General features: G+C 44.5%; 1 protein-coding gene across 1 annotated transcript; it reads left to right on the forward strand.

The window, feature by feature from the left end:
* The first annotated feature begins 8481 nt into the window (after positions 1–8481).
* Positions 8482–10071, forward strand: LOC101753263 (ethylene-responsive transcription factor ERF096). The gene is made up of 2 exons (XM_004986490.2): positions 8482–8870; positions 9993–10071. The coding sequence occupies exons 1-2, from the start codon at positions 8482–8484 to the stop codon at positions 10069–10071; spliced, it is 468 nt and encodes a 155-aa protein (XP_004986547.2).
* The last annotated feature ends 4012 nt before the right edge of the window (positions 10072–14083 follow it).

Here is a 14083-nt window from a genome sequence, read left to right on the forward strand (position 1 = left end):
GCATGCCGATATCCCTTATTTGTCTGTCCTGAAAGGTTACTCAATGCAGGCCAATCGTTGATGGTTACGAACAACAGTGCTCGTAGATTAAAGATCTCTTGTCTATCCTCATCCCACACACGTACACCTTCTTCCTTCCAGAGCTGTAAAAGGTCATCAACCAACGGCCTTAGGTACACGTCAATGTCGTTGCCGGGTTGTTTTGAGCCTTGGATAAGCGCCGGCATCATAATGAACTTCCGCTTCATGCACAGCCAAGGAGGAAGGTTGAACATACAAAGGGTCACAGGCCAAGTACTATGACCACTACTCAACTCACCGAATGGATTGAATCCATCAGTGCTTAAACCAAACCTTATGTTCCTTGCTTCACTTTCAAAGTCTGGGAATGTTCTATCAATTGATCTCCACTGTGCCCTATCTGCGGGGTGTCTCAGCATCTCATCTTCCTTACGGTCTTCTTTGTGCCATCGCATCAACTTAGCATTCGCCTTGTTCCTGAACAAGCGCTTCAAGCGTGGTATTATAGGGAAATACCACATCACCTTCGCGGAAACTCTCTTCTTGGGAGACTGCCCCTCGACATCACCAGGATCATCTCGCCTGATCTTATACCGCAGGGCTTCGCAGACGGGACAAGCATCCAATTTCTCGTATTCATCACCACGATAGAGGATACAGTCATTAGGGCATGCATGTATCTTCTGAACATCCAATCCGAGAGGGCAAATAATCTGTTTAGCTTCATATGTTGTGTATGGTAATTCATTATTCTCGGGGAGAATCTTCTTGACAATGTTCAACATCCCCTGAAATGCCTTATCGGACACACCATTTTTTGCCTTCCATTGCACAAATTCTAGTGTCGTACCTAGTTTTTTATGGCCCTGCTGGCAACCTGGGTACAACAATTTTTGGTGATCATCTATCATGCGCTGCAACTTTGTTGCTTCCTTCTCAGTTTCGCAATCTCTGTATGCATCTCGTATCACCTGACCAAGGTCATCAGTAGGGTCATTTTCTGCAAACTCATCTTCATCAGCCTCGCCCATTGTAGTACCTGCAAAAGCTTGGCCTGCAACCCAGTCCGGAATGGTGTCATCTTCCTCCTCCTCCTCGCCATCTTCCATTACAACCCCTAGTTCACCGTGCTTGGTCCAAACCAAATAGTTAGGCATGAAACCGTATTTAAACAAGTGGCTGTGAATAGTCCCCCAGGAATCCTTTGAATACTCCTTCCTGTTATTGCATTGGAAGCATGGACAACATACGAACCCATTCTCTAGCTTGTTCGCTTTTGCCACTTCGAGAAAATAATGCAAGCCATCAATAAACACCTTGCTCCGCCTGTCTGCATTATACATCCATTGCCGGTCCATCTGCATCGTATTACGCATGAAAATGGATTACACTTGACAATGGATTACGCGTGAAAATCAATTAAAGATCCAAAACAACATGGTACAATACAACAACATGAAGATCCAAATACACATTTAAATTAAAGTCCCAAACACTGCATAAGTTGTTCAACTTGAAGACCGTGATCATCTCGCGAGGATGTCCTCAACTGGGCGGCACCGGTATTCGTCATGAAAGAGGTTAGATGCTACGGAAAAGGGGACACGGTCACGATGTCCGTATCCACTCTTTCTCATAGAATCGAACCTCCTTCTTGACATACGTTGCTGCTCGGCGGAAAAAATCCTCGGAGAGATGAACACGGTATGCAAGTTCAACAAGTAGCAGAAGTCATCTATGTACAAAAATTCTTTCCTTACCACTACAGAAGTTGTTGAACTTGAAGACCGTGTTCATTTCGCGAGGATGTCCTCAGCTGGGCGGCACCGCACTTCGTCATGAAAGAGGTTAGATGCTACGGAAAAGGGGACACGGTCACGATGTCCGTATCCACTCTTTCTCGTAGAATCGAACCTCCTTCTTGACATACGTTGCTGCTCGGCGGAGAACATTCTCGCCGAAATGAACACGGTATGCAAGTTCAACAAGTATATGGATTTAAAAAACCATATTAAATTTGATAAGATAAACCGTCTAGACAAGATAGCATATGGATTTAAACCACTGCAATAATGCATACTATATATGACACATCAATCTCCCTCACATTCTAGCTCAAAATACCTCTCCATTTTTCTACTTCATCATCACATTGTAGCAAATAATCTTTCCATCTCCAAAGAATAAATCAAAGCATAACACGAGGATGAAGTAGCAAACCTTCGCATTACTTGTGTTGGCCGAGTGAAATTCCCACGAAAATGAGGGAAAAAACTTCGGGCAGCACCTCCCTTGCTTGGGCACCACCGGAGAGTAGGTGAAGCTCAGCTCTCTATCAATGTGCTGGACTGCTCGGGCTGGAGGAAGAAGAAAGTCTCTATCTCGGGATATAGTGGGGGATGAGTTTTTATCCCGGTTAAAAACTCCAACCGAGACAAAAGGAAACACCTTTTGTCCCGGTTGGAAGTTTATCCCGGTTGGAGGATCCAACCGGGATAAAAGGGTCCCGCCACCGACGCCCCCCCGCTAGCCGTTGCAACCGGGACTAAAGGGGGGCCTTTAGTCCCGGTTGCAATTACCAACCGGGACTAATGCTCCCCTCCAAATTCCCGCACCCCGGCGCACCCCCTTTTGTCCCGGGCCACTTTTAAACCGGGATAAAAGGGGGCGGATCGAAAGTCAGTTCTCTACTAGTGCAGTATTGCTACTTCGGTACTAAAGGAAAGCCTTTAATACCGGGTCAAATAACCGGCATTAAAGGGGTATTAAAAAATAAAAAAAGAAATCCACCGACTGGAGCCCCGACCGCACCCTGCCGCCGTCCGTCCGAGCGCTGGAGCCTCAGCCGCACAGCACCTGAGCTCTGCACCAGAGAGAGAAGGGGGGGAGGGAGGCGGCGTACTTACGCTGCTCAGCCACCGCCACCGGTTGCCGCTGCCGCCGCTCCTCAGCCCGTCGGTTGCTGCCACCGCCGAATCTGAGGGAGAGGTGGCCACTACTCCAAGATCCATGCGCTCCTAGCTCCGCCACGCCTGTCGGAGCTCCGCTGCTGCTCCTTCCCGCCGGAGCTCCGCTGCCGCTCCTTGGTCTGCCATGCCTTGCCGACGCTTCACCGCCTCACCGCGCCCTCCCTTCTTGCCTCTGCCCCTCCTCACACATGTAAGAGGTGAGGGGCAAGCGGAGGGGAGAGGAGGGGGGCGGCGACGGGAGTCATGGTGAGGAAAAGAAGAGAGAGAGAGGCGCCGGTGGGGCCGGATGAGGGGGACGAGCGGATAAGTACGTGTGGGGAGGAGGGTGAGTGTGGGGTGAGAGAGAGAAGGGGGGCCGACGTGTGAGGGGAGGTACTTGTTTAGTACTAGGTGGAGGTTTCACCCGGTACCAAAGGTCACCCAAAGCCTTCACCCGGTACTAAAGGTTCTCAGGCACATTAGTACCGGCTGGAGGCTTCAACACGGTACTAATGGATGACCTTTAGTACTGGGTGAAGCCTCCACCCGGTACTAAAGGGGGTCACGAGGGGCTCCTCGGGGGCTAGCCGTTAAGTCCGATACTAATGCTCACATTAGTACCAGGTTAAAATGCAATTAGTATTAAGCCTCTGAGTTTTCCGGCAGTGATGGCAATTGTCATGTGATAGGAATCATTAGGATTACAATATTTGGTTTCTGTCTCATTTCTAGGATACGTTTTGTACTATTTGTATACCCTATATTCAGTTCTTTCTCAGTATATATTCAACACATTATGCCAATGACAGTCTTTAATACGCCTACTATCGCTACTACCACCCTCATACATGCAGTTTGCTACAAAAGGAAACAGAAGAAATGGAAGCTTTTACCAAGGCGAGACATTGTGGAGGTAGTTAGTGGCCATGCAAATTTTTGCCGAGCATGGATGACTACGGCTACGCACTTCAATTCTTATTCCTTTCCTTTTTAGTTCATGATGGATTCTTATTGCAATTGTTGAAGTAAGAGTGAATTGCTCACATTTACCTATTATTTTAAATTTTTATGCTGAATTAGTTGGTGCATGCAACTCAATATCGTATCAAAGTCAGAGGTCACCAATTAAAATCCAAATGGGTGTAATTAAAATAAAATAATTGCAGCCATCTTCTACTTTTCACATTAGGTGCCTTGTCTTTCCCTACCGTTTTAAGTTTTTAAGTTGAACCGGTGCATACAACTCAATAGTAATAACTAACACTACTACACTACGAACATATATTCACTCTTGTCGAATTTGTCCAGCACCATAGTCCGTAGATGATAAATTGTACAGACACCAGGCCCGACGCACTCAGTGACGCAAGCTCGCCTGCTTGAGATGCTTCTGAAGGGACCGTGCATCAACACCAGAACACGATAAAGCTCGCTTGATCAAGAGGTGCAGGCACACGGCGGGCGCCTTTCCGCCTCCGGCAAGTGGCTGCATGCGCGCCACCAGAAAATGGCTGGAGGGTGACAGGCTATCCAATCCCAAATCTAGGATGCATACGAAGTTGCCTACCTAGCCACAAACGTCCCAATACCGACGTAGCCGCCGAATCATGAGAACATCATTGCCCAGTAGTCCAGCCGAGGAAAAGTTAAGCCATGTCCGTCCGCATCGCCAAAGTCACGGCTACTGGAGCCTAGGGCATAGGGTATATACCACCTATGTTTTTTTTTTGAAAAAGGGCTATATACTACCTTATGCTTTTACAATTTTCACTTTATCCAGAGAGAATAAATTTTAGGACTACCCCACATGAGAAGGAATATCAATGCACCACAATTTCACAGGTTAGGAAGTTTGCATAGTGCAATCTTGGAAGGCAGTGTCTTCCTTAGGCTGATTGTGAAAGGGCTTGATGTAATTTTGCTCCATTGGTTTGGCTGCTGCCTTTTCTAGGTCGTTGATGCTTAATATGTAGCGCTGGTTTTATTTTATTTTTTAAAATGAACTGGTAGGAGAGCTGCATATTATATTACAAGAAGCGCTGGTTTTATGTTCCATGATGCCACTTGTTTGGTGGCGCGAAATTGTTGCATGAAATCAAGCATGGTGGCTATGGTTGCAAGTATACCTTCGGATTTTAAAGTAGGGGAATTAGAATATGAAAATGAACTAGCTAGCTGACTCACTACTATCTCATCTCATGGTGCCACCACTTGGGTCATACTTTCTCCACCCTAAATTACTATTCATTGTTGACTTTTTTCACAAAGTTTGTCAATTCACCAAAATGGTGTTAGTATCATTTATTTTATTTATGACTTATTTTAGTACTTTGAGCATAACTTTTTTCTTAATAAGATGAATGACTAAATGTTGTAATTTGGGATGGAGGGAGTAGGAATTTGTGTACGCCTCGCTGGACTTAGTTCGCGGTAAGGCTTCGTTTATATGCACACCTCTCGTCATAACAAGATTTGGAGCGTCTTTTTTATTTTGTTTTCGGCGGCCCGGTGATGGCTTAAGGTGGTCGGGGTGTATGTGAGACTTGGGAGATAAGAATCGGTGGCTATCTGCTAACAGCCAGAATGTGATTTGGTGCATCATCACCAGGCCCCCAGGCTCTAAGCGCACCAGCTTCAGTTCCTTGAAAGGATGAAGCTCAACGCACCATTCTTGCCCTGATCCAAGAAGGTAGATAGAGGCGAGCAATACAACAACTAAACTACCGGTGATGGACTTGCTGCTAGATTTGGCGTACGTCTCTCCGGTGGATGGAGTCAATCCGAACTGAAAGATCCTTGTCAAGCATCCACCCTTCGTTCTCCAGCGGAGTACCAATCTCCTTTGATTTGTCGATCCGTACCATCGGAGGAATTGAAGTCAGTCTGAACCTGGTAACGAATCTCGGCAGGGCCTTTTGTGCTGTTGTTTTGCATGGACAGAAAGGAGTCGCTTGTTTTCATGCAGCAGTGCCACAAGATACACCTATTCTGTTTCAGTTTCACACCTGAAAAGCGATCTACTGGCGAGGAAAACTTTCAGCAAAATTCCTCGATCGCTGTTGCCGTGTTTGCTAGTGGCTGGACTGCTGTGTGCTGAACCTTCCTCGTTCAGAGATCAGATGGAACTGCAGCAGCTCACAAAGCGTTTTCAGCGTCATATCGGACCAGCGAAAATTCAACGTTTAGTCATGGCTGAAGCGTCCACTTCCACCCTCTCGCTCGCAGCTTTCGCTTTTGGAAGCAAAGATGCACACACCCCGCACGTCAACACACTCGCCGCCCCGGCTTTAGCCAGCCGACCGGCAGCCACCGCCGGCGCGGGGGCACTTGATCTAACTTGATTCTCAAAAGGACAAATGAATAGACGTTTATGATTCTGCACCTTTTCAAAAATTCGTCAGAAAGATACTTTAGGTATAGCTACCTAGCACTCATGCATCACTACCAGAAAATGGTTTATTCCATAGCTGACAGGAACCAACAAATATTTTTTTTGAAATAATTCCTGTCGGCTTTTAGCTGAACCCTCAGGAAACCAGAAAACCGATCTGAACTGTGCTGGTCTCTAGTAACAGCCAGGAGAATACCTACAGGAGTTCCGTTCCTGTTGATCTCAAAACTGACACGCTACTTAAGAGCATCCCATCCATACCGGCTCTAAAACCTGTCTCTCGTCATATATATAATTAAGCTGAGCTACACTTGCTCTTTTTCTTCCTGATGTGGCATGAATGTACGATAACACTCACCTTTTGGCTTGATCCAGCATGCCTGTATGGCCTTGTTTAGTTCCCAAATTGGGAGTGACAAAGTTTGCATTTTGTCATAAATGCGCAACTGTAGCATTTCGTTTGTATTTGTGAATTATTGTCCAAACATTGACTAATTAGGCTCAAAAGATTCGTCTCGCAAAGTACAACAAAACTGTGCAATTAATTTTTGATTTTATCTACATTGCCTTCACATCCTATGTGAATACGTAACATCTAAGGGCTTGTTTATTTTGAATGCCATATTGTTTGAAAAGCCAGTGTATAAAGAAATCAAAATCTCCCCTCAAAAAAACATATCAAAATCAAAGCATTTTCAAAACTGTATTATATTTCTCCTAAGCTTTGAAAAAACTTTGTATCCAAATAGGGCCTAAGAATCAAAGTAGCAGGCGATTGACTTGTAATACTTATTTGGAAGTACTGACTTGGCATGAACTATGCCGTATTAGTGAAAATCAATCATGATGACATTATGTCACAAGCACAAAGGGGGAGAAAACCATGCCTTGGTGGAATTCCTTGAGGGTTGTGCTAAAAGGATGTCTTATAAACCATGAGTAAATTTCAGGTGGTTATGCACCTTTTCCTAGTTTATTTTTCGTTGCCAAAACTAGGTTTTGTTGGGAGTTGGCTATGCATTTTGATGGGTTCTCCGGATGTGCTAGGGATTATTTGGGTGTCTCATAGGCCACTAATTTCATTTTGGTTATGTCAATCTGCTATCGATTATAGTTAGATGATGTTCTTTTATGTTCATTCATTTACTAGACACATGCCGTGTATTGAATTCATGAACCGAACAGAGATAGATACACTCGGACTTGAGATAAAATAGTTTTGAACCACGAAAAAATTGCCGAGTCCACTCTAAATGAAGCACAAGGTTGGAAAGGTGACTGGTTTTCACGGTTTAGGGTTGCCTAGTGACGGTGTTGATGTTGGGACGGAGTTGAAAACCAAGCTCACTGAGGAATGTAGGATATTCTTCCTCTTCTTCTTTTTTGTGATTATTAAAACATATGTAATTTTTAGTTGCTCTTTAATTGAAGTCCATGCGAGAGCAGCTCAATAAGTCCTTTAGTAGTAATTAAGAAGAAAGGTAAACACATATGGAACTTCTTATTTTAAGCAAATAATAAGCTAAGATCGATCTGTCTCTCCAGGATAAAGAAATTAAACCAAGTCTACAATATACAGTCCCTTTCGAAGAAGTATCTCGAATATATCACCGTTTGTTTCATGCAAGGCCGCGCGCGCGAATGAGCATGCAGTTTGAACTTTCAACGGTCCAATCATGCTCTCTCTGTGTCTCTCTCTGAGAAAGGATGCCTGCTAGAGTTTTTCTCTTTTAGCAAACCATAATATATTTTCGTACAGTGGAGCGCATCAGCCGACTCTTGATTCTACTCACTGTACTTCCTCTCAAGTTTAATTTGCCGTCTGAACTCGGCGCTTCCACACGCCTGTCTATGCTCTGCGCGCGGCAGGCTAGTAACACGGTCGGTCGAGTCAAAATACGTACGTGGCTACATGCATGCAGTATACAACCGGTCTATACAGAGCTACGTATACGTATTGCCGCAGCAGACAGCACACCTGGGTCTGGCCTCTATAAATAGCCCTGTGCGTTATGCAGGCCACAGCACACATGCACACAGCTCTCGGTCGCTAGCGAGCTACTATACCGCCCTGCACGCAGCTCCATCACCGCCACACGCTAGCTCATCGAGAGGGGATCCATGGCGGAGGACGGCAACAAGGACGCCGGCGGCGGCGGCACCAAGTACCGCGGCGTCCGGAAGCGCCCGTGGGGCAAGTTCGCTGCCGAGATCCGCGACCCGGAGCGCGGCGGGGCCCGCGTCTGGCTCGGCACGTTCGACACGGCCGAGGAGGCCGCGCGGGCGTACGACCGGGCGGCGTTCGCCCAGCGCGGCGCCACCGCCGTGCTCAACTTCCCCGGCGAGATCGCTGGGGAGAGCAGGGGCGGCGGGTCGTCGTCGTCGTCTGCCGCCGCCGCCGGCTCGTCCAGGGGAGGAAGGGCCCGCGGGAACGGGGAGAAGATCGAGCTCGAGTACCTCGACGACAAGATCCTCGATGACCTCCTCGACGACGGCAAGTACGGCCGTAAGTGAGGGGCCGTGCGCGCGCACGTGCACATGCCTCTCTCATGTGCCTGCCTGCATGCATGCAGGAGAGCTCATGATGAGGAGATGACCTAATAATAAATAAATAAAACACGTATAATAAATAATACACAAACGAACAGTCCGTAAATTGAAGCAAACATCACAAGTTGTCACAATAAAATACCACACACCATACTGCATGATATTGCTCATGGATTTGCATATATACAAAACTATGATCAGGGTGCGCACCGCCTTGTTATTATTGTTATCTTAATTAGTATATAAAATAAATTCTTTTGTTTGGTGCCCAAGAAACAAAGGCCACGTTGGACGTCATGGGTGTTAGATCATCTCATACAGGAGCGTTGTTTGGTTATTGCAGAGCTGCTGCATGTACACACATGAACTGATTACTGTGTGGGTACAGCCAGATCGATGGCCACTATGTACGTCTCTGCATCATCAAATGGTGAATATAATTCACGCGGGCCACAGGCCCACATTTGTATGTGATGCAATCTACGTGCGCGGCGATGGCAAAACAACCATTTCTAGTATTGTTCGACCTCCTCCTCCTTGGAACTTTAGGCCCCCTTTGGCACGGCTCATCCCAAAACGGCTTCACCGGTGAAGCCAAAGCCGGTGAGCCAAAAAAACTGGCTTCACCCGGCTTCTAGTTCATTTTAGTCCCGGCTTACAAAACGGCTTCACGCTACAGTGTCTCGATTTGCGTGAAATAGATGAAGCCAAAGCCGAAATAAGCCGTGCCAAAGAGGGCCTTAGTATCGTCCAACGTACGTGCCTCGGTGCATGAACCGTAATATTCCTTTTCTTTTTTTATTTATTCATATGTAACACGTGATGAACAAATTTCAATGTTTACTTCATTATTTGTGCTGGCATGCATGGATGCATGCATGAGCTTCGGTGGTGCTGTGTGCTTGCTTTATTTGCTGATTAACTAGAATGGATGCAAAGTACTCCCACTGTCCTAAATTATTATTCGCTTTGACTTTTCTATTATTCGTTTTGACTTTTCTAAATACATAACTTTTGTTATGTACCTAAACATAAGTATATATCTAGGTGCATATCAAAAGTCATGTATATAGAAAAGTTAGAACAAATAGTGATGATTTGGGACGGAGGGAGTATATATATGCGTCGCACTACTTGACATATACTAATAAGTGCGTTTAGTCACAGGAGAGGGTGAATTCTCTATAAGTTCTCCTTGACATATACTTGGTAGTTAGCAAATCGTCGAGGAGGTAAGGGCGCTAGCCGGATAGTGGAGGATATCCAAGATGAAGGTTAGAAGAGGAATAGAGTCATTTTGAGAAGTTAACATGAGGCTGGGGAACAGCGGCTGTACGAACCACATGAGAAGTAAGGAAGAGGGCGGGTGGGGGCGTTGGAGCTTGATTTGCTGGTTACCATATGGCTGGAGTTAGAAGGAGGATGGAGGAAGAAGAGAAGGGGAACCGCTAGATGAGTGGTTGAAGATCCAATAGTCCAAAATTTAGATGTGAAAGGGTGTTAAATTATGTAGAGGTGTATATTTTTCTATTTTAGTTCAGAAAATGATATATATATATATATATATATATATATATATATATATGTTTGCTTTTTCCAATGAGACGACATGTCGACTCTAGGTAGGATCTACATATAGGGACGGGAAGGCGCGCCAAGGCCACAGTGCCACTAACAGCTAACAGCTAGCTTTACTCTTCCTGATCTCATTAAGCTGTTCTATCTTTTCCTTGGAAACATGGCTATTGCTCTTCAGAATTATCACTGCTGGACACCCTTATTTACTCCAAATCATGAACACATCCATATCGAGGGCCGCCAGCACTCAATCTGCCATTGTTATGAACACTAGTTCAGTATACATGTATACATCCCAAAGTGACAAAAGGTCAAGCCTTCGTCAACCCCGGGCCCTGATGATGAGCTGACGTATGTAATTATATACCCAACAACTGATGATCGGTCTGCACGTGTGGCACATGGGGTTGATTAGGCCATATATGCAAGTTGGCAGCACTAGCTGCCGCGCACCAGCACTTTTTACTACTTGAGCAGTCAGCCCTCAGCACCAGCAAGAACACGGCACACGAGAGCTCAGGGAACGGTACGATGCGAATGCGATGGCAGCAACTAGCAGCTAGGTTTCGACTTTCGAGCGGTGCCTCTCACTGCACGTCGCTCGCTCTCCGGAGCGAGGCGTCGGAGCATATCGGGAAATATTCACGCATGTGTCCATACCACCACATACCAGTCAAGCTAGCGACCAGCTGCCGACTGGGGTCAACAGCTCTATGTATCTGCTGTGGAGTTCTTTGACTTTTCTCAGCCCCCCAGCATGGACTGGTCATCGTTTTTTCTTTTTGAGAAAATTCAACACCACTAAAATGAAGCCTTCCTGGCCCTCAATTTTTTGAAGTTTCCTATTTGACACCAACGTAAGATTTCTTCCATAATATGACACTCCCGCCACTGTTGAGCACTAACGGTGTTAAGTAGCACCTGAAAAGACCATTTTGCCCCTCATGGAGTTTTGTAACTATTGTGATAGAAATCCAAGCATCGGGAAAAATGAATTGTATTTGTGCATTGTTTTTACATCATGACCAATGCAGCACACATGCGCATTACTTTGACATAAAATTGAGAAAGTTGCAGAACTCATTTATGTGACATCATATTAACTTCACACATGCATACATAAGGTTCAGAGATGCATAAAGTAGGTTCACAGCTACATTAAGAGACCAAGTTCACACATAACGTTCACATGAATAAGGTTAATAGATACATCCAAGTTTACACATAACGTTCACACATAAATCCAAGTACACTGACCACATACATCCAGGTTAACATACATCACAAGTACTGAATATATCAAGTTCACAAACTGAGATGTTTTTTTGCTTCTTGTACTCATTGCAGGGCTAGCAGGGTCTATTTTTTTTTTTTTGCTTCTTGTGCCTATTGCAGGGTTGTCTAGTGACAACATCGGAATGGTTGTTTTCTTGTTTGCAGGCTGATTCCATTTCCTTTTGGCCTTTACCTTGACCAGTTGTTTGCTTTGTGGTCTCAGGGAACTCAATGGAAATAGGTTCAGGTTGATTTGAGCCTGCTCTTGATCTATTTGAGATAGCAACAATGTTAGAACAAAAGAAACTGATTGGTAGGACAATATGACATCTAAAATTTAGAACTACCGGATGTTACCTCTTTGATCCTCTAGAACTAGAGGTGGCATTTTTTCGCTTTTTCTTACTTGTAGTCTCTAAGTTGACATCATTTTCATTGGTTGTAGTTTCCAAGCTTTGTCTAAGTGAGAAAATAAAACTACTTAGAGTTGAAACATAGTTTTTATGTTCATATGGAGCATCCATCTAAATTTGCTAACCTTGGTGGAAAGGACATGGAAGCTGGTGCTTCATCCTCAAAAGGCACAATAGGTGACTCAGCTGTTTTGATTTTCTTCGCCTTCTTCTTTGGTGGTCCTCTACATGAGCATTAAGAAAGAAGTTAAAATATACAAGTTTTCAACATAAACATGCAAGGAAAGAGTAAAGTAGCAGCAATGTATTACCTCATAGCCATCATAGCAGCAATGTCTTCTGGGTTACCTCTCTTGCAGTTGTGCCAATGATGCCCATAATCTGTACAAATAAGGCATCTGTGCTGGCCATTGCTCCTTTTCTTCTCAGTGCAGCCTTTATGCCTCTCAGTTTTACACCTACCAGTTGTGGCTTTTAATAGTGGTGGATGCATGAAAAGTCCATGGCTGGACCATGAAAAATCCTAAGAATAGATGAAAAATTCAAATGTTTGTTAGGTATAATTCAAACTCTATCACAACCTGATTTTAAAATAATTCTAATAATATCTAAATTCGGTCAAAAAATTTTACAAATTGACACGACAACATATTTTAGGTCCTTAAGCTTCCCATAAAAATTTCAAATGATTTTAGTAAAGTAGAACCATACATTGTTTACAAAAAGATACATCTCTCACATAGTTTCATATAACTCAACTCAAACGTTAAAATTTTCATACCTTAAAACATTTTTGAACTCATATGCACCTCAAATTTGGACACAACCTTAAGTTACCTTAGTATTAGGAAATATGAAGTTACATTAGCAATTGTTGTGAAAAAAATGTTTTTCTACTTTGTAGTTTAGTGCAAGAAGACAAAGCCATATAAAAAGGTACAAGGAATAGCAATTTACTTACAAATAAACTCCATTAAGTGAAAAAGAGTGATTTTAGAAAAAAAATAGAAAAAAGAAGCATCAAATTTGGATTAAATATGACGAAGAAATACCGAATACAAATTTTGATTGTAGATTAAAAAGAGAAAGATCAATTATTCGTGTGTTCTTCATCTCAAAATAGTTGATGATTATAATTGTTTATATAAGGTTATTCGCCTCCAAATTTGAAAACAACTTAGTAGCGCAATGGTGCTCCTCACACCTTGCGAGTCCCTGGTTTGAATCCTGCCTTAATGCTATTTTGCTTGATTTTTGTTCTTTTTAGCTACACCACGTGGTGCAACGGTATTGGCCGAAATGGTTGTACGTGAACTGTAGGGGAGGGCGATCCGTGCCATCGCCACTTAGCCAGTAGTGCGCTGCCGTGTGGTGATGACCAGTGGCCAAAAAGGTAACATCTTAGCATACAAAACAATTCCTACTCGAAGCTCTAAAGAAACCACAGCGCGCTGGTAGGGTGATGCTAGGACTGGTGACTTTTTTATTTTCTAACCCTTTTTTCCAAGATTCTCGCAAATAGACTCCTGACAGAAATATTTTCAAATCTGGACGTTTAGCTTGGCGCCGTCCACGCTAGCGCCAAGCTTACACGTCTCGGCATCAGGGGGTTTGGTGCCAAGGTCGTTGCGGCGTCGATGACGTGAGTGCTGACATGGCAGGGGGCTTGGCGCCAGTGTCGATGGCGCTAAGCTTGGCGCCGTAGACCTTTGCGTCGAGCTGTTACCCCATAGCTCCCTGCGTTTTGAATGAAACATGTATAATTATTCCGGGAAGCATGCAACAAACCACACTATGGTTCAACTGGTTAGGACGTGCGCATCTTATCCTAAAATGTATAATTATCCTAAAAGTCTAGGTTCGAACCCCATGATTGATACGCGTCGTTAGCAATCACCTCGCGCTTG

Source organism: Setaria italica, chromosome IX, assembly GCF_000263155.2.
Source record: "Setaria italica strain Yugu1 chromosome IX, Setaria_italica_v2.0, whole genome shotgun sequence".
NCBI lineage: Eukaryota > Viridiplantae > Streptophyta > Magnoliopsida > Poales > Poaceae > Setaria > Setaria italica.